Source organism: Lepidochelys kempii, chromosome 7, assembly GCF_965140265.1.
Source record: "Lepidochelys kempii isolate rLepKem1 chromosome 7, rLepKem1.hap2, whole genome shotgun sequence".
Classification (NCBI taxonomy): domain Eukaryota; kingdom Metazoa; phylum Chordata; order Testudines; family Cheloniidae; genus Lepidochelys; species Lepidochelys kempii.
In genome coordinates, this window is record NC_133262.1 from 91,410,451 (window position 1) to 91,431,939 (window position 21,489).

The following is a 21,489-nucleotide window of genomic DNA, read 5'->3' on the forward strand; positions in this document are numbered from 1 at the left end:
CCAACAGCTGCTACTATTAGGGTCCCTGAGCCGGAACCCAGAGTAGAGGGCGTGCCTGGGTTCCCCCAACCCACCACTACAGAAATACCTCCTGGGAGGGGAAAACAGGCCCCTGTCAAGACAGGAGGCTAAACTGTTTTGGCATGAGGCTGTAGGAGCAACAGAGACTGTGGGAATTCTCTCACCAACCTCCATTGCTGGCTTATGATGTAAAGAGCTCAATGGACTGTATCGCTGGCCCTAAAGAGAGAAGGGCTATGTGGAGGGTTGCAGTGAGCCTCTGAAGCTAGCATAAACCACCTGGAACCATGGGACCCACGGGGACAAGGTTGGAGCTCTGCCATGCAGTGTTTCACATAGGACCTGATCCGTCTTCTATTGCAGGCAAAGGGAGTGTTTCAATAAGAGTTGGATATGGCCATAAAGTCAAATTAATCATGACAGAGACTGAAGTAGGGCCTGCCCCCAACTGAATTCAATATTACTATGCTTGTGAGTAAGAATTGGCAGGCAAAATAGTGCTCTCCCCCCCCATTTTCCAACATGAATTTCACACTCTTTGTATACACAAGAGAGTTGGAATAAATGTTACAAAACCAAGATGTATGTTGGTAGAAATGTTATTAACAGACACATTTTTTTTCACAGAAACAAGATGTGGTGGTTTATTGCATTAGCCTATCTAATACAAGTTGTTACAAGCTCAGAAGAACTCATCAAGAAGAAAAGAAACATGAATCCTGAAACATTTATGAATATTGTAAGTCAAGTATTTGTGAAAATGTTAACTATAATGGAGCATAATAATTAGACACAGGCCTGAAAATTCAGATTCAGGTTGAGGGTCGCATTTCAAATTTTCGACTACAACATTTGGGAATGTCTTGTTTTGGGATTTAGAAAGGCTCATTAAAGACATCCACCAAGTGACCGAATTGAAAACCTTGGATCCAAGTTTAGGTCCATATTTAATATTGATAATGTTTCATTAACAAGTTTTCTCTTTAACTTTTTCCCTTCCCCCACTATACTATATCTTCCCCACTATACCTTCAGTCTGTTTTTCCAAAAGGGCCTTCCAATTTATCTGTATTGAAGGATAGATCAGGGGAAGTATGAAGTGTGCATATGAGTAAGTCCACTATAAATGGGAGTGATCTCTTATATTCAGTTCCATGCATTTCCTTGTTCCCGGGCAGAAAATTCTTTGCACCTCTCTTCTCTTCTCATATGTCATGGTTTCCTATTTTGAGACCGGATCTGAGCCAGCAATAACAAGTCTACATAATAGTATGTTCAAACACTTTTTTTTTTTTTTTGGACAACCCTTGGGAAGTGATTGCTTGTATGTATGTTAAGGGATTATTAAATAGATTTAAAGTATGAAGCATAAGATGAATCTTTACAAGAGATAAATTATAAGAAAATGTGGAGCTGAACAGGTGGAGACTTTGCAAAGGGAGTGAATTTCAAGGAGGGAGTGAAGCAGAGAAAGGATGTTTGGTGTGTTTCTGTGGTATTGTAAACACTTTATAACCTTACTTTTAGAAAGAACTTTATTATGAATCCTCTTATATTGTGGAGCCAACCATTTTCTGAGATGTAAAGATATATAATTATTATAGGACAAAGCAAATCTAAGAGAGTCTAAAGTTTGGTTTAATTGAAACTCCTCAGTGGAGTGGATTTTAATAGCTAGAGCTGTCAGAAGGCAAGGACAATCGCTGTCAGAGAATTGCACAAGAGCATGCTGGATTCCTGCACCTCTTGTGTTTTCCTGCAGTGCTGGCCCTTCAGGTTAGGCAAGATGGAGTTCGCCTACCTTGTTTTGGCTCAGGGATATTGCAATCATTATCTGCAGATGTAAATTGGCTCAGAAAGATTTAGCATGTCAGTTTTGCTACCAATGTTCAGTTGAGTTGTCAGCAGACACCATTGCTTATAATCTTCTGGTTCTTACGAGTTCCTAAAGCTGGCATTTTTCCAGAATGCTCTGCACAAACCTACTCGTCACATACGAGGATGAAGTGTTTATATGATTAAATACTCAGGGTCTGGGTTCCAGACCCTATCTCCACTCCATGTGCCTAATTACCTTTCTGTTTGGGTTCATGTTGCAATCCTGGCAAGCTCCCCCAGCTGGACACTCCCAAGGCTGTTGTGTTTGGGCCTCTCACACTGGGCCCATGTGCTTTAAGTGTCCCTTAGTCTGAGTAGTCTGTAACACTGTCTCTTTTCTTGGCATCTCTGGCATGCTTCCTGGGCACAGGCTCCCTGGTTTGTTACCCCGTCACCAGTGCTAATACCCAGATTCTCCCATACTTTAAGATCATCCTATCCCTGATCTCCAAGTTTGTGGCAACTCTGTTTACAGTGAAACAAACAGATGCACAGATTTCTCAAAAGATTCCAAAAACCAATAACTCTTTACTTTAGCTAGCACAAGAAATATACAGAGCTAGACAAAACTATAAGAATCCTGTACATATTTTTCTGCCTCAATGTCCTCAGCACTCTTGACCATTCTTTGAGCTTAGGGCAGAGTACACTAAGGAGTCCAGGATACCATCTCCTGCACATGGCTTTTCCTCCAAATTATGGAGTCTCTCCTCTTCTCTGCACAGTTTCCTTATTCCTCAGCCAGTCCTACAGTTAAATAGAACCGTTCTACTATGACAGCATGTCCCTCTTTTCTTTTTTCCTGACCAAATGCCCTTTGTGTCATTCTTTGAGTTCCTCTTTGTCAGGGATCAGGCTCATCAGGTGATCAATGTCCCACCAGATGATCTATTGTTTAGTTACCCTCCTCCCTGGAGTTCAGACTTTGAAAAACTGGTTTGCCCTGGGCAGCAATCATCTATTTGCTAAAGGTGCTCCATTTGAATGGAGGATCATCAAAGTTGAGTGGCCTACCATTGTTCCTGATCAGAGAGATGGGCGACAACCCTGACAGCTGATGGTGACTGGTACATATTCAATGATACAGCAATTTCATAAAATCAACCAGAATTCTTAAGTTGTACATAAGCAAATTCTCCAAATCATCACAGATCTAAAGTTACTTTTTATTATATTTTTCTTGTTAATAGTCATTGATGCTTTTTATGCCCAAATACCTTTGTTAGCCTCTAAGGTGACACAAGGACTCCTCGTTGTTATTCCAATTAAAACTACTTTCAAATAATAGATTCCTGAATGTTTATTTCCTTCCGACTAATGCCATTGCATTTGGATGTGTGAAGAAAGAACATGGAAATGTTTACATTCTTTGTGGAGAAATTTTTCTAAGCTTTTCCATGACTAATCCAGCCTTCTTAGCACCTCCTTGTTCAGATATTTGGGCTGGAAATCTCAGGAGAACAAGCTGTCTGGGCATATTTTCAATATTTCCTGGTTTGGGCCAGGTTAGGAATAAAATTCTCTCACTATTTTAGGCTTTGTTCCATATCCCAGTTGAAACTAAGTGCAGGAACTCATAAAAGTTAAACAAACACTCATGCTAACACTTCCTTGTGGGGAAATGCTCTCTTCCCTGCAACAGATAATTACAAATCTGATACCTGTAAACAATCTTAGACATTTATTTTAATTCTCTCAGAGTCAGTTGATCTGCTATGAAGGATATCCCAGTGAGGAGTATGAAGTTCTGACTGAGGATGGCTATTATTTGAGAATAAACAGAATTCCTTATGGCAGAGAAAAACCTACAGACAAAGGTATGGCTCCATTTTGTTTGATGCAAAAAACCCCAAATAACACTCATCCAAAATAAAAAAAAACAACCCACCAATCCAAGTAAATATACATACACACACACACAGGAGGCATGTTTAATATCTGTGGAAAAATCCTGAATCTAAATATCAGATTGAAAACCAATCAATCAAGTCTTTACACGTTTCTATATGTTCATGATTTTTTCTGAACAAAACAGGGTGTGGAAAATTGAGAACGATTAGGTCATGGTTTTTGACATTAGCAATGACATAAGTCTGAGAACAGGAGAGGCTGGATGTCTGTTGACTGAGTTGCACAGTGATTTTTTTCCCCTATAAATTCGTTACTTTTGTATATTTTGTTCTGTTTGGTGGTTATGTCAAGCAACCAGCCTTAGTTATGAGCAACTAAAAACAGGAATTTAGTATGGAAATACTTAGGAAATCTTAACTACAGATTTTAGCAGCATTACAGCTAATTATACATGTATATGTATGGAATACTAATGACAGCCGTAGCTAAAATTCCCTAAACATTTCCATTCTAAACCCCTCTTTGCCGTTGCTTTTAACTATAGCTAATTATTTGTCATGGGTTATCATACTTGTGGGTGTGCTCTGATTTAAAGGTTTTATCAGCATGTGTTTGGGATGAGTGAAATACAGTATGTCATTTTGCCATGTTACTTTACCAAACCTGTATTTCTGTATTCCATTTATTTAGGTCCAAAGCCAGCTGTGCTTCTCCAGCATGGATTGTTTGGTCAAGGTAGCAACTGGGTCGAAAATTTGGCCAATAACAGCCTGGGCTTCATGCTAGCAGATGCTGGCTATGATGTTTGGATAGGAAATAGCAGAGGCACAACCTGGTCTCAAAGACACCAGAAATTTTCAGTTGCCCAAGAGGAATTTTGGGATTTCAGGTGGGATGAACTGGAGAGAAACTAGTGAAAGCGGCAAACTGTTTTGCTTGTTGGCAATTCTGTATGTGTGGTGGTCCATGTTTCTCTTAATTCATGTGAACTTCAATTTGTGTGGTTTGTGCACAGCAATGGTGCTCATACAGGATTTAGATCTGTAATTTGGCTCCATTGTCAAGGCATTGGGAGGCCAACAGTTTAAATCAGCAGAGAACTTCCTCCTGCACCCCCTACTCACATCATTAATGCCACTGATTTTCAGTAGCGCTAGGACTGAAAGACTTAGCACAGAGTTAAACAGAACCCTCTGTGTGGTAGAAACCTTTGCATTGAAACTTTTCTTTGTCAGGGCCATTAGTCGCCTACAGAAATATAATGTGCTGTTAGATATGTTTAGTTCATTAAATATCACGAAGAATCTTTCCCTCACTGCAATCCTATCCAGTGGCCAAGGGCAGTCAGTCCCTGAGCACAAAGCAGAACAGGGATTGCTCTCACCTTGCACCCGGGGTGATAGAGTTTGTCCCAAAGAGGTTAAGGAGGAGCATGGAACAGGCCCTGCCCTCTTCACCTTGCCCACTCTGGACTGGTGCAAATGGAACTATGGGGAGCAGGCAAGCACCATGCTAAACGGGCAACTGCACGTTCCCTTTCACGTGCGGAAGCTCAGGCATAAAATGCAAGGAATACAGGTTTCAGGCATTGTTATCAAGCTTTCCAACTGGTTGCTGCCTCCCCTTTGGGCATTATTTAACTATAGCTGAGCCATTTCCTAACAAGCTGCTTGTTAGTTATTTACTGGAACTGGGTCTAGTTATTAGAAAACCTTTTAAAGGACATTACCATTTTCCTTTAGCACAGAAACAGAATTAAGAGCATTGGGCTAACATTAATTCAAATATCATGGCTTGGCCAACAGGGCAGTCTTATCTTTCCTAGGTTTGTAAACACACTCCATATTGAAAAATAAGGCATCTGTATTATGTAGAGAGACAAAGACTCAAACTCGGGGCTGGCAAACCTAGGCTGGGCTGGATCCCTGAATAGTCGGGTCTGTCACATAACAGCTCAATGGTTCACCAGTGTTGCATTCAAATGCATGTGGGCAGGATTTGCTGGCCAGATTCTCTCCTTAGCCGGAGCGCCACTCACTGCAAAGCTGGTTACAGCTCCCTGATTTTGAGAGCAAGCCGTGCTAATTTTCAGATGCTGCTGAGTAGCTCAAGGCTGCAGAACTCATATAGCGTCTTTAATGGACCTTTTACCAGTGAGGGGGTTGAGAGAAGGATGGAGTAGTAGCCAGAGGCACAGCTCCAGGTCCCACGCAGTTGCATTCAGCAGAGAGCTTCCCTAAACAGTGGGAATTTTCTCCTGGAAATTTACCCCCAAATTCCAGCCCCTTTATGTCACCTTAGTGGCGCATAGGAGCCATAACTTACTTGAGAATCTGGCCCTATAACTTCATTATGTGGTTAACTTCATATTTTTATATTGCAGTTTTCATGAAATGGGCAAATATGACCTTCAAGCTATGATAAACTTTATTCTGCAGGAAACTGGACAGAAGCAACTGTATTATGTTGGCTACTCCCAGGGCAGCACTATGGGTATGCTAGCAGAATTTGATGCATTTGCATTGTACTTTTCTCTCTCAAGTAAGAGAGGCTTTCTCTGGGCTATTATTAACTCTTTCATATGTTTATAAGCAGAAAATTGCAGAGACAATTCCCATTTTTGTTTAACATTGTGCAAGTACTTTATATAGGGCTATGTCCAGGATTCCTTTCTCAGTCAGACCTGATTCAAGTAAACGTCCCACTGAAGCCATGGAGCCTGTGATGTAATCAGAGATGGCCAACAGATTCCTAGAACAACCAGAGAGGTTTTGGTGACCACCAAAGGTTCCTCTTGCTAAACTTCATCTTGCTGTCACAAATGGAATATTTGACTATACTTCAGCCTGAAATATCTTTCATTGCTGAAGGGAACAGGATACCCCTAAAATTAACCAAGAGACTCTGCACCAAATTCATGGCTTTTGTTTTCAAGTGAAATCCATGGTGCTCCCTTCTTCCATACTAATGGATAGTCTAGCCCAAGTGTGAAAATGAGCTTATTGTTCCAACTCAGGCCTATCAAGTGTGATGGGGCAAGGCCAGATGGCGATAGTAAAGTAGTGGGAGACAGATATATTAGCCACAGACTAAACAAATCCCTGTTACCAGGATAAGCAAGTGGCAGCTGCTCCAGATCAATTAAGACACCTGGGGCCAATTAAGATCTTTCCAGAAGGCAGCTAGGTTGATTGGGACACCTGAAGCCAATCAGGGGCTGGCTGAAACTAGTTAAAAGCCTCCCAGTTAGTCAGGTGGGACCATGTGTTGGGAGTTGTAGGAGGAAGCCGTGCCATGGGAGATACTGAGCAATACAAACCATATCAGGCACAAGGAAGGAGGCCCTGAGGTAACGGTGAAGTAGATATTGAGGAAGGCGAGAGGGAAGGCTGCTGTGGGGAAGTGGCCCAGGGAATTGTACATGTCCTGTTTCCAAAAGGTCCGCTACCATGGCTAATACTATTAGGGTCCCTGGGCTGGAGCCTGGAGTAGAGGGCAGGCCCAGGCTCCCCTCCCCCACCCCCATCTCTCCCCAAATTAATAACTGAGTCTGGGAGACAACAGAGACTGTGCAAGGGAGAGTAGCTTCTCCTCACCTCCCTTGCTGGCTTATGATGAAAATGGCTCAGTAGGCTGTGACCTTTGCCTCTAGAGAGAGAAGGGCTATGTGGAGGGTCACAGTGAGCCTCTGAGGCTAGCAAAATCCACCAGGAAGTGTGGGACCCACGGAAACAAGGACAGAGCTTTGTCACACAAGTTATCATATTCTCTGTTAGCAATAGGGACAAAAGACTATCCTTTTAGTCTCAATAACTGATAATCGAGAGAGCTGTTTCTTGGCAATAGGCATTAAAGAGGTCCATATCAGGACTATATTTGACCACAGAAATAAAGAAATAATCTCCTTTTAACATCTCTGCTGGGAAAGTGATATAAAAGTTAAACAGACAGGTCATGAACAAATATCCCTGCTAACGCCTCTGAAATGATGATGACTTGGTACAGTTCCCATTTCTGCCTGTTCTTATTCTGGGCTAAATTGCATCATTCAGCACAGTCACAGCACTCTTATGTCAGTCCCTGGCTAAACTATTTTATGACATCACCTGTCCTGATTCGTAGTCAAGGGCCATCCCAAACTGCATGCAAATTCCCTCATTCTGTATTAGAACTGATTTCTTCTAAACCAAATACTACATGCTGGGTCCTAGTGAACCCTCTGGTGGATTTTTCAAACAAATGCCTGTAAGTATTCAGTTGTTGTTTGTAAGATTTCTGTAATTATTCTCTTTCACTTTCTCAGCGTTCATAGCATTTTCCTCCATGCCACAGCTGGCACAGAAAGTCAAAATGTTTTTTGCCTTGGCTCCTGCTGTCACCACTGGACACACCAAAAGCCCTATGGTAAAAATGTTGTTAATGCCTGAAGGAGCATTACAGGTATGAGATTTCTCTGTATTTTATTACGCTACTGAGTTACTGGTCTTTAAAAAGAGGCGTTGTACCTGAACAGGAGTTCCATGCGATCAGATAATACAAAAGGAAATCTGCTGTAAACGGTTTAGATTGTCACTGGAATATTAATTCCGTCACAGTGCATGTATGTTCAGTAGCGTTTGTGGTGGTTTGGTTGATTAAACATATGCCTTCATAACACTCTCAGTATGTGCAAAGTGTCAGACTTAACATCCCTGTTCAGAGTCTTATCTGTTGAATTTGTGACTTTAGTATGTTTAAATTAGCCATTTTAATGCTGTGTTCAAGTATATATCTTTTTTTAATTTATCTGAATGTGAATTTTCCAACTTCATGTTCAGCTTATTGTATTGATACCATTCAGATGCATATGACTTTGAGGTATCTGTACAAGTCAGGGGTAGAGGGTGGGAAATACAATTCTGCCTTCTTGCCTTGAATGAATGGAAAATTCCATGAGGTAAGCGTGTATTAACTGTGACGTTTGTGGAATACACAGTTGATGGAGGCACAGTTGTGGTCCTAGTAGCTACATGAAAACCTCAAGGAAGTCAGTTAAAGGTATGATCTGGATCAGGCCTGGACTGTGATAAGGCAACTATACAAAATACACTTTGAAGGTTCACTGTAAATAATGCCCTTTCGTTTTCACAGGATATTCTTGGCAAAAAAGACTTCCGCTGGTGGGGTAAGACTATGAGGGAGCTTGCTGCCACAATGTGCTGCTATGAATTACCTAATAGACTTTGTGCCAATATATTTTTCTTTGCGGGTGGATTCAATAAGAAAAACCTAAATATGGTATGTGTGTATATCTATATCAACCATATTTTAGTGATGATGAACTGAAAAAGTTAGCTTGATTTTAAACAGCATTTGTGCCAAATGTGCAATTATTTAATTTGGAATGAGTAAAGCAGGGTCCTTTTAATTGTTGTAGAGTTTTGCTAGGGACTTTCTAACATGATGAGAATGGAGAAAGCAAATGCCTCAATAATGCAGGTGGTGGTAAGCAGTTTAACTGGGAATCTCTGTAGCCTACAATTGGCTTAGTAGTTTGGCTAATGTGTTACCTGTCTTTTTCTCAATAAAGCAGAGTAAATGTTTAATATGGCATTAAAATATCAGTCAAATTTGGAGTTTATAGCCTACAGTCCCAGGCCCTGACTTACATAACAGCAGTGTCACAGAAGCCCCAGGGTGGGTGGATGCAGGTGCATACTATGGCCAGAGCAGTTATGTAGGGTGGGTCACAATGCTCGCTTTTCAGTGCTATGGGTAGGCCGTCTGCATTGGTTCCAGTGGGCAGGAGACAGGCTGTTGGAGCCACTGCCCCCAAAACATTACTCGGGAGAACATACTGTAGCTCAGTGTAGTGGCTTAGTGGCCATAGATGGGTTATGCTAAAGCCCTAATGACTATCTGTCCATTTGAGGAGGTGGTGTGTGTGAATTCCATTCCTCAACCTAACCTCCCCTACATTAGAATGCAGCCCGATAAGGAAAATCTGCAGTTCCCTAACAGGCACCAGTTGCCAACTGATACTTAGCAATAATATTATTAAGTTGTCTGTAGGCTTAACAGACCAAAGATAAAAGTAAAGTCTGCAGGCAGCACTGCAAGGTACTCACTGTCACACAGTCACACTTTGCAAGGCTATGTTGTTAGGAATATTTAATCTTCTCTCTGGGGGAAATGTTGAGAGTCCAATGGTAATCCATTTGCCAGAGGTGTCATTTACATGGCAATCTGGAGTTCTCTGAATAAAAAAATGAAATGGAAATTATGCTTCATGTGAGCTGGTATCTTGCTCAACCTGCTCTGAAACAAAGTCCCGTGCAATACATCGAGTCAAAGGCTTGCACCCTTCCAGAGGCGGGTTAAGGTTGGCTCTTAGCACAGAAATTAAGGGCAGGAAACAAAGTTCAGCCCAGCTTTCTACTCAAACTTGGCTGTTCCTACATGAGGCTGCTTAAGCAACACCCCTGACTCATGTAGGAACATATACACTTCCTTTATATTCAGGTGGTCTAACAATCCACCTAGCTCAATGGGTCAATAGAATCCCCCAAGATCTCCAAATGGTAAAAGCATGAGGTAGTTCAGGCAAATATTGCAAGCCTGTTTTTTATCTAGCACTCAGAACCATAACTCAGACAGAATTAAACCAAACCTTACAATAGGGTTCAAGGAGAGCTTAATATTTTAGATGTTTTCTTACTACTTTTGGCAGAACTGTCATTAAGTAATTGATTTAAAAATTAACAGATAGGCGAGGGAATTATATTTCTGAAAATATTGCAGTTTTTCTGGCCATCCAACTTGCTCCGGTTTGGATGATTTGTAATTCTGTAGTTACTGAACTGAATGGTGTTTTGTTTATGTAGAATCCTGCCTTTCTCCCATTTCATTTAGAAAACACATGATATCCTAAAATTGTTTTCTTGCAGAGTCGAATGGATGTGTACACAGGCCGCTTTCCAGATGAAACATCTGCTAAAAACTTACTGCACTGGGCCCAGGTAAAACTTCTGAAATCTTTCAATATTCTGTGATTTATGCTCTCTGATCATAGTTAAACCTGATTTATTCAGAACAGACAGGTATTTATTTATCAATGAGATTTTAATATAGTGACATAATCCTTTGAGTTCCATCTTTGACGTTGTTGGTTACTGAGAGTTTTCAGTGTGAAAGGACAGGCATGTAGGAAAGCTATGAATATTAAGATTGTAAAGTCACATACTCAAAAGTTAGGAAATTCCAGAATCAAGTTTGCTCAGGCAACTTTAATTAAGCCCCTTGTGCATAGGTATTATGATACAGTCTTTAATTACATGATCACAAGCTATTTATTTCCACAGGGCCCTGCCTCATTCAGTGCACAGAATGGACATGGTTCAGGAAACCTAGACATTTTCCAATAAACGCCAACTGGTTTAACTGAAATTTGCCAAAAGAATTTAGCCTGAACTAGACGCCCAGCCTGAAAAACTTCAGCCTAAATTAAAGTTTGGCGCACTGAAAACAGGGTCTTATAATGAAAAGTGCCAGGTGATCTTAACTATAGGGGTTGCTGCTCATCTCAGTGATGAACACCAGTATAGAAAGCAGTTCTGAAAAGGAAAATTATAATTCTTTTAATTGTTTATATATAGTGTCAAGAAAGAGAGAGAGTGAAAAACTCATGGGCTATGTAATACCAAAATCTGTCAATACAAAGTTCTTAAAAAGCACCCCTTGTGCACGTTAATGATAAAGTTAACAAAAAGGAAAAACTTGTTTGTTAGCAGATACAGATTAAAAATTGCTCGTCGCCAATGAAAAGTGAGAAGTGATTTTATTTTTTTATGCTCAAAATGTGCTGTTGTAGATGCAAAGGGTTAAATTCTGATCCTATTGAAGTCAATGAGTGTTTTGCCAAAATTTCATCCAAAATGTCTAAAGTCCTGCATAATGTAACATAATTGATTCATGATAGTTTAAGACAGAACAGCACACTGATATGCAAAGGCATGTGGATAATTTGTCTAATTTTACACTTTCTTTTCTTCTTTCTGCTAGGCAGTTAAATCAGGAGAATTCAAATATTTTGACTATGGCAGTGAGAACAAGGCTAAGTACAACCAGGTAGAGAGAAATGATTTTTATTGAAAACTAAGTGATCTTTTAAAAATAAGAATGATCCCCTGCCTTCCCACACTCAGTCACAACACATCCCCAGTCTGTCCAGCATTTGACTACAGGAAAACTAGCATTAGTTTATGGACTTTTGGGGTGTATTTAATATGGGTTTCATCCATTTGAAAAACTTAATTATACAGTCTCCTTTTGTTCCTCATTTCATCTCCTCCATTATTTGTTCATTTCCTCTCTTTCCCCAGGCTTCTCTGCACCTGCTCATCTGGTCCACTTCTTCTTCACTTTCCTGCCCTGTGTTCACTGCTGCTTTGTCCTCACCTTCCATGCACAAGGTCATTGTTACTTGGCCCTTGTCTCCTCCTGTATGTGCTCCTCCGCTTCTGGGTCTTCCTCTCTCCCTGCACAGCCTCCAGCTTCCTTTCTTCCCCACTGCCTTGTATATGTTCCAGTTCCCTTCCTGCACGTTCTCCTGATCCTGGTTCCCTGCCATGTGTTTCCTTTCTCCTCTGATCTCCTATGCATACTGCCTGTTTCCCTTCTCTGCTGGATGTTTGTCTCCAGCTGGGTGGGTCTTGGCTCTTCTCCCACTGGCAACTTCTTTCCAGCAGCAAATCTGTGAGAACAGTTCCTTTTCCTCCTACTAATCCCATGTAGCACTGATCCCTAGTGAAGAAACTAGGCAGGCTTATCCTGCTGATTTCCAGTGACCCTAATGGGCACCCAGACACTATGTTACAAAGATGAATTGTGACACATGTAGAAGGCAGCTCTTTACGGAGCAACAGCAGGTGCTGTGTAGACTATTGAGCACGGTTTGAGAGCTGCTGTCCCAAAACACTGATCATCTCAGATGAATCTGGCAATTTTGCACAGCAGTCAAATGGTTAATCAATGATTTTTGTTTAAAAAATTAAGACAGGGTCTGAGACTTACTTTTTTGTCTTTCAGTCTGTCCCTCCCTTCTATAAGATAGAAGATATGACTGTGCCCACTGCAGTATGGTCCGGTGGAGAGGACTGGATGGTAGACCCAAAGGATATTGACATGTTACTCCCTCAAATTACTAACCTAGTTTACCACAAGAATATTTCTGACTGGAACCACTGGGATTTCACCTGGGGTCTTGATGCAGCCAAGCGTGTGTACAGTGAAATTATTGCACTGATGGGAAAGTATCCATAAAACCACACAGCATTGTTTGAGAATTAATTAGTTAATTTAGATTTATTGAAATCTACTTTCTGTATGTGTGGCAATAGGCTGCTTTTCTAGTTGCTATTTTTTGAGTCAATCATGGTGCTTGTAAACGGATTAGGGGGTTACTGTGAAAGGATTTAATATGTACTTTTTTTTTGGTAGTGGTACCAATTTTTCCCCATCTTCCTGGTAAAATTCAGCAACCAGGATTCTGTTACTCAGAAAACTGAATTATATTTCTCAAAGGAAACACTTCTGAAACCAAAACTAAAATCTTATAGTGCACATTACAGCTGTGAGCCAGAATATGCATGCATGCCTTAAATCTTTTAGCACAGTCCATCATTAGATGTTAAACTAATGAGGACATTTCTCTGGTCCAGTTAAAATACTAGAGAACTTTCCCATGTTACATATTAAAAATATTTTTAATATGTAAATCAATAATGCAGCCTTTCATATATAGTTAAGACAGTCTATGTTAGTTTTACTTTGACCGTTTATTTTGTATAGATACACATGAATATACACAATAATAAGACAGCAAAAGCATGACAGGAAAAATACACACATCAAAGGATATCCTTGAATTGAAAGAATCACACTCGGAAGAGATGTATGGGGACGGGGGGGGGAGGAGGAATCAATGTCTGAATCTAAAACATTTGTGTACAATTTAGAGCATAAAGTTATATTTCTTTCTCATGTAAATTATATTTTTACTTCCAAAAATTGCTCCCACACCTCACAACATTTTGCCAGGTCACGAAGCTCTCAGTCTATCAGCTTCACATAACCCTATTTCTCCTTTACACTGAAATCAGTCTTCTGATATTGGTCAATATGGATTCCATCCACCTTATCACAGAGAATATAGCTAATGCAATCTAGTTCTTTCGATTGAGAGGTTCTTAATTTCAGTAAGGGTATTATGTGGATGAACTGAGGTACTGCTCTTTCCCCAATTAGTTCCATTCTGTGTGGCATCTAATTCCGGGTAAGATACTTTCACTTGCATATCCATACAATATCCCCCATATCAGAACAATAGTCTTCAGAAAAGGCACCTTTTAGCAATCTGCTTGGAATCCAGTGCATTTGTTTGAACTGAACTAAGTATTGCTTAATTCTCAAACTGAATTTACAGGTGTTGGAAAATTCTGTCCCTGACTTTGCTAGTGAAAGAAACATTAAAAGCCCTTTCCTAGCTACATTTCAGAGAAATTAGTAGTGACATTGGGTATTTTCACTATTAAAATTATGTGCCTCTGAAATTGTTTGCATTTTCTTAGGATTTTTCTAGAACTGTTGAAAAAGGTATTGATTTTGGATGAGGTTCTATAGTACTTATGTGGCAAGGAAATGGTGAATTTTGAAGTATATACAATCATAGTATAAAAGTATGTTGTACATAGCCAAACAAAAAAGGGTGATATCACCGGGGCAAAACCTGCATTCTGAGGAACGCTGGAAGGAATACCATGTGAGGCAGAATCAATTTGCTGTTTTTAATCCATGTCTATAGGTAGCAATATGACCCAAACTGGTATGTGGAAGAACCTCAAAAGTAGGTTGCTCTGATTAAAAATGTTAAATATCCAGGATACTAATACAAACAATATTCTCAATAATTATTTTAGTTCTTGTTGTTCGTACACTCATTCACTACAAAGAAATGTATTTTAAAAATGTAACAGTGAAGTTCTTTCATATTCACTCTTGCTCTTCTTGTAAATGAAAAATAAAGAGGGAAAACAATTCTTCTACAAAAGTTCCTTTTCTGCTTTTTAAAACTTATATTTCTTATGTCCTCAATGCCAAATTCTGTGAATATTCCCTTATTCAAAATGGCTTATTTTCAATGGGGTTGACACCACACCGCCCTAAGTCACATTCTCCATCACTTCCTAACATGTGGAAGTAAGGCTGTCCCTAATAAAGATGGCCACCAATTCCCATTATTTGAAGTGCAATTCATTAAGGGCCTATACAAGGAACTATAAGGAGGCAGGAATGTCTGGTGCAGTAGGTCATTGAAGAGGTTCAGGAGGAAATAGGGGGCATTGAAGGCTGAAAAGCTGAAGGGGAGAAGAGAATAAGGAGGGGTAGAGAAGGAAAGTGTGAAAAGTAGGATACTGGAAAGGAGGAAAAATATGGTGGACAGATTATGGGGGCATGAAGGCAAAATGTGACCCAGCATCTTCTCCTGTTGAGGTTGTGTTTTTCTCTACAGTTCTGTCTTCAATAACTGCCCATGATTTTCTGGACAATTTATTACAGGTAAACAGCTTGGGAGGGCCAGAGGGCTTTGCAAAGTGAAACCCTACTGCTTAAATATATGGCGCTGGTGGTCTGACACTCCAGCAATTTTCAAGTGGTCCACGGGGGAAAAAAAAAATTTGAGAACCACTGCTTTAGAACATAACCTTATGCATGGAAAAATTGTTTGGACAATTTTGATAAGATCAGTCTAATCCTGCCAGAATTATAGGATTCACTACATGAGTTGAAGGGCCTTTGCAATCTCAAAGCCAAAAAATGATGTTTTGTAAAACTCTGCTTCAGTATATGCTGACTGCTACAGGTAAGTTCTCAGATGCAACGGTAAGGTGAAATTTACAAATGATATGTTTAAAAATGGGAGACCATTTCAATTTTTTGGGAAGAAAGAGTTGCGACACCCGCCACATGGTTTCACATTCCTTTCAGGCATTCAACATCGTGTCTGGTGGACATCATTCTGAAGATTCCTGAATTTCAAAGGGATATTCTATTCCAGGTAACCGGGGCAAGCCAGTCATGAGTACTGAAGAAGTTTCTGAGCTTATGCTGAGTGAACAACACACCTTTGAGTGGGGTAGGCTGGTGTCCCACAAAGGAGGACCCAGAAAGTCCCTCTTCCCTGAAATGTGACTACCCATCTTAAGTCCCTACTTCAGGAAAAGTTTGCAGATGCCTATATTAGATTTGGGGGGTCAGAAGGCCACCATCCAGGCTGACCATCTTATCTCTGAGGTCAGTGTAGTTTCCAGCACCAGGTTAAAGTCCTTATAAATTATGCAGGATGTCAGGAAGCTCCCAGAGGTGCAGTTCTCATCCTGGAATAGTAGCTCCTGATATATTTGATCCCTTCTCCGCATTGGTCACTGCTCTGTTGAGGTGATGGTAACAAACTGTCTTACTGAATTCAAAACCAACACTGCCAGTTTCTCCACTGTTGCTTGGTACACGCAGTACTCTTACTGAGACTGAGTGTTTTGCTCACCTCACAGAGCTTTACCAGATTCTGACTGTGGTCCTGTGACCAGCTAGCAGTGCATTTGGCAAAGGACGACTTCTTTTCGCCGGTTATAGCTAACGCAGAGATGGTTCACTCTGCAGCAAAATACATTGGAAAACTGAAACTCCCATCGTGCATGGTTACAATGGAGCTCATCTCAAGAGTCTTGTCATGCAGGATTTGAACAAAAGTAAAGAAAAAGGTTTAGCTCCCCATTGTGAACGTCTTACTCTTACTAGTTAACAGTTATTCATTCAAGCTGTCCCAGGGTGAGTAATTGCTCACTGCTGGAAGTAAGGACTTTAGCTGAATTTGATGGCTTGCACACACAGGTGCTGGAAGTAGGGGTGCTACCACACTCCCTGGCTTGAAGTGGTTTCCATCCTATACAGGGTTTACAGTTTGGTTCAATGGCTCTCAGCACCCCCACTATACAAATTTTTCCAGCACCCCTGCTTGCACGTGTGCTGAACTGGAAGGAAAAAAACAAGGAAAGAGATGTGATCTTGCCTAACTCTCTCTAAAGCATCTCAATCTGTGATAAACCATCACTGAAATCCTACTTTTCTACAAGTTACGGGTTTAGAAAGTTTTAGAACTGAAATAGCACACCATCAGAAGAGTTGTAATTAAGGCTGATATTGTACTTTCATGCTGCTATGAGTGGGAAGACATTGCCGTCTCCAGCCCAATTTCAACTGTCACTTGAAGTTAATAAAGCATGTGTGTTGTTCACAGAAGTCCATATTATTATCCACAGAAGTCAGTTTCTAAATTCAAAAGTGCCTGAATTACTCAAAATAATTGTACTCTACCTTTGAAAATGATGCTCATTTAATTTTTGCCATTATACAGTCCCTTATAAAAAAGATACTCCAGAAACCATATAAATCACTAGTAGTAAACATCAGATTTTTTTAAATAAGGCATAATTTTGACCTGATCAGAATGCATTTAAAATTCAAGTTACAGTGTTGCCACTTTAGAGAATTTATCTTCCCTTCAGCAAGGCAGTGTATAAATTCTGACTATTGGTATTTTTGGCAAAGAAGAAAACTGAGTATTTCTCTTCTTACAGTGAGCTGTGCTGCCAGGAGCTGGAGTGGAAGCTCAGAGCCTCCATGTGCAGGGCTGGCCCTAGTTTCCTGTGGATCCCTGAGAAATCTGCCATATTTCAGGTGGGCTCTATACTCTTTTCCCAGGGTGAAAAAACTCTGCAAAGGAATCATCAAAGGCTTCTTTCCTTAAGGCCCTTCCCTGATGTTTTTCTTTGGAAAAAGATAATCCAAATAGTAATAAAAGATCTATGACATACCTGAGTGTTAGTAGGAGACGTACCTTTGTTTCCTGGGCCTTGTCATATAGGATAGGTAAACTAAAACTAAAGTTTACATATGTCCTGTCTCATTGCAGGTTTTAGTGTCCACTGGCTACTGTTCCATGATGCAATGTTTATTAGAGTTCAGCAATTTGCATATTGGTCTATTTTTCTATGGTATTGTGAGGCTTTGTGGTAACATTAAATCAGAGCATTAAAATCTCTCTGGGGGTGGATCATTTTTTAATGTAGGAAAATAAACAAATTTGGAATGGAATACTTAGACAAAGATAAGAAGATAGGAAAGAATGTGCTATCATGAGAATTTACTTGGTCTTGAAGTTCTATCACTTTGAAGAGCTTGTAGCTGGTTAGTAATAGGCTTTGCTCTGTATAAAGGAAAGTTTCCAACTAAATCATGAACTGAATTTGCTATGACTTCATTTTATGTGTAATTTTTGATATTTCTGTAGTTAAGATAGCAAACATTTCTAGACTTCTGATTTTGCTTGCCAGAATAAATACTTCACTGTTACTTAAAGGCAAACTATTTATTACTATTTAGGTTTTTCCTCTGATTTTATAACTTTATTTCTGTTTTTTATGGTAGGCAGTTAATCTGGGAAACACCAAGCTTGCCAAAGAATATAGTTCACTACAATCAGGTAATCTACACTTAAAGGAAACTATTACAGTATTTCAAAGACAAACAACAAGATTTTCAGCTGGTGTAAATCATCACAGCAGCATTGACTTCAATACAGCTATGATAGTTTACATCAGCTGAGGATCTAGCTCAAAAAGCACAAAGGAAAAAGGAGGCTCAAAAGCCTTTCTCTCTCACCAACAGCAGTTGGTCCAATAAAAGATATGACCTCACCCACCTTGTCTCTCTCATATCCTGGGACCAGCATGGCTACAACACTGCATACAAAGAAAAGGGAAAGCACTTTACCATTTATAAATAACACTCTTTATTGGTCAAAGTGGGATTCAGCCAGTAATATCAGATGTTTAAGAGAAGTCAGTATAAGTCAGGCCGGCTCCCTTACACACATAGCAGCCATGGGAGTTTTGTCTTTGACTCCAGTGGCAAGTAGTCATCAGACCTTTAATCTATTTGATACTTAACACTAAAAATTTTATCCTGGAAAATATAGCAAGACTTTTATAGGTTACATTTTTCATTCATTTCTGAATTTTCTCCGGTTTCTCAATTTGAAATGTTACATACTTTGAGAAATTTCAGCCATCTCTTATAAAACCTTTTATCTAATTATCACTAGAATTTTATCAAACAAGTGAGGTACATTATAATCTGTTGGCATAACAGTATTCACCTGGCTTTTTGCTTTATAGCTCATGAAACTCCGCAAACTTAGGATAATTAGTAGCAGATTTCAAATTTGAAGGAAATCTTGTCACTAAAGTGCAAGCAAAGAGAAAATAGTGTTAAGACTAAAGTTCAAAATCAAAGATCCCTCAGCTGGGTAAGCTTTGTAGATGCAGTATGATAGGGCTTTACCTAAACGTGTGATTAAATCCATGGCCAGAGCATGACATTTTTTGCCTCTGTCTTCACGAACAAGGTCAGCTCCCAGACTGCTGTGCTGGGCATCACAACATGGGGAGTGGATGGCCAGCCCTCTGGAGAAAGAGGTGGTTAGGGACTATTTAGAAAAACTGGACGTGCACAAGTCCATGGGGCCGGATGAGTTGCATCCGAGAGTGCTAGAGGAACTGGCGGCTGTGATTGCAGAGCCATTGGCCATTATCTTTGAAAACTCATGGCGAACAGGGGAAGTCCCGGATAACTGGAAAAAGGCTAATGTAGTGCCAATCTTTAAAAAAAGGAAGGAGGAGGATCCTGGGAACTACAGGCCAGTAAGCCTCACTTCAGTCCCCGGAAAAATCATGGAGCAGGTCCTCAAAGAATCAATCCTGCAGCACTTACATGAGAGGAAAGTGATCAGGAACAGTCAGCATGGATTCACCAAGGCAAGGTCATGCCTGACTAATCTAATCGCCTTCTATGATGAGATTACTGGTTCTGTGGATGAAGGGAAAGCAGTGGATGTATTGTTTATTGACTTTAGCAAAGCTTTTGACACGGTCTCCCACAGTATTCTTGTCAGCAAGTTAAGGAAGTATGGGTTGGATGAATGCACTATAAGGTGGGTAGAAAGTTGGCTAGATTGTCAGGCTCAACGGGTAGTGATCAATGGCTCCATGTCTAGTTGGCAGCCGGTGTCAAATGGAGTGCCCCAGGGGTCGGTCCTGAGGCCGGTTTTGTTCAATATCTTCATAAATGATCTGGAGGATGGTGTAGATTGCACTCTCAGCAAATTTGCGGATGATACTAAACTGGGAGAAGTGGTAGATATGCTGGAGGGCAGGGATAGGATACAGAAAGACCTAGACAAATTGGAGGATTGGGCCAAAAGAAATCTGATGAGGTTCAACAAGGATAAGTGCAGGGTCCTGCACTTAGGACGGAAGAACCCAAAGCATCACTACATACTAGGGACCAAATCGCTAGGCAGCAGTTCTGCAGAAAAGGACCTAGGGGTGACAGTGGACGAGAAGCTGGATATGAGCCAGCAGTGTGCCCTTGTTGCCAAGAGGGCCAATGGCATTTTGGGCTGTATAAGTAGGGGCATAGCGAGCAGATCGAGGGATGTGATCGTCCCCCTCTATTCAACATTGGTGAGGCCTCATCTGGAGTACTGTGTCCAGTTTTGGGCCCCACACTACAAGAAGGATGTGGATAAATTGGAGAGAGTCCAGCGAAGGGCAACAAAAATGATTAGGGGTCTGGAACACATGACTTATGAGGAGAGGCTGAGGGAACTGGGATTGTTTAGTCTGCAGAAGAGAAGAATGAGGGGGGATTTGATAGCTGCTTTCAACTACCTGAGAGGTAGTTCCAGAGAGGATGGTTCTAGACTATTCTCAGTGGTGAAAGAGGACATGACAAGGAGTAATGGTCTCAAGTTGCAGTGGGGGAGGTTTAGGTTGGATAGTAGGAAAAACTTTTTCAGTAGGAGGGTGGTGAAACACTGGAATGTGTTGCCTAGGGAGGTGGTGGAATCTCCTTCCTTAGAAGTTTTTAAGGTCAGGCTTGACAAAGCCCTGGCTGGGATGATTTAATTGGGTATGGGTCCTGCTTTTGAGCAGGGGGTTGGACTAGATGACCTCCTGAGGTCCCTTCCAACCCTGATATTCTATGACCATTTCAGAGCCTCCTGATTCTTTGCCATTAATCATGAATAACTTATCAAAAGCTTAAAGCCGTCTTTGGGTGCTCTTTAACTTCTGTAAACATTATATAAAAAAAAAATCCATTCCAATGACAGCAGCAGTTCGAAGGAAGATAGCTGCTTTATGTCCGGTCTTAGGCTATGTCTACACTATAGAGGCAAAACTTATATCACTCAGGGGTGTGAATATTCCGTCCTCTGAGTGACATAAGTCACACTGACATAAGCATTCTTGCACACAGCTATGGTGGCGGAAGAAGCTCCTGCCGACGTACCTTCTGCCACTTATGGAGGTGGCATGCTCTCCCGTCTGCACATAGCCTCTTCACTAGACCCGTTGCAGCAGCACTGCACCTATAGACATACCCTTACTTTACTGATAAAGTGTTCTCTAATTAATTCATAGCTGAAGTGAAGTGCCTGACAGACAGCACTAGACGCACTTATTCACAGAAAAGCTGCAGTTCAGGCAGCAAAACTGGGAGGTGAGTCAGTCATAAGCTTAGAGAGAGAAGAAAGTGTTAATGTGAGACATAAAGCAGTGAGTCAGTGCCTTGGATGGGTAG

General features: G+C 40.7%; 1 protein-coding gene across 1 annotated transcript; it reads left to right on the forward strand.

Annotated features, from left to right (window-relative positions):
- Positions 1-655: 655 nt before the first annotated feature.
- Positions 656-21,125, forward strand: LOC140915345 (lipase member M-like). The gene is made up of 10 exons (XM_073354930.1): positions 656-760; positions 3,599-3,716; positions 4,441-4,639; positions 6,134-6,243; positions 8,054-8,190; positions 8,881-9,027; positions 10,677-10,748; positions 11,791-11,856; positions 12,817-13,040; positions 21,080-21,125. The coding sequence occupies exons 1-10, from the start codon at positions 656-658 to the stop codon at positions 21,123-21,125; spliced, it is 1,224 nt and encodes a 407-aa protein (XP_073211031.1).
- The last annotated feature ends 364 nt before the right edge of the window (positions 21,126-21,489 follow it).

What these genes read in the sequence shown, in the direction of transcription:
- LOC140915345 (XM_073354930.1), top strand. Translation starts at nt 656, where the DNA reads ATGTGGTGGTTTATTGCATTAGCCTATCTAATACAAGTTGTTACAAGC. An exon ending in ATAAGAAAAACCTAAATATG is followed by an intron (nt 9,028 to 10,676) that starts GTATGTGTGTAT and finishes GTTTTCTTGCAG; the next exon opens with AGTCGAATGGATGTGTACAC. An exon ending in ACTTACTGCACTGGGCCCAG is followed by an intron (nt 10,749 to 11,790) that starts GTAAAACTTCTG and finishes TCTTTCTGCTAG; the next exon opens with GCAGTTAAATCAGGAGAATT.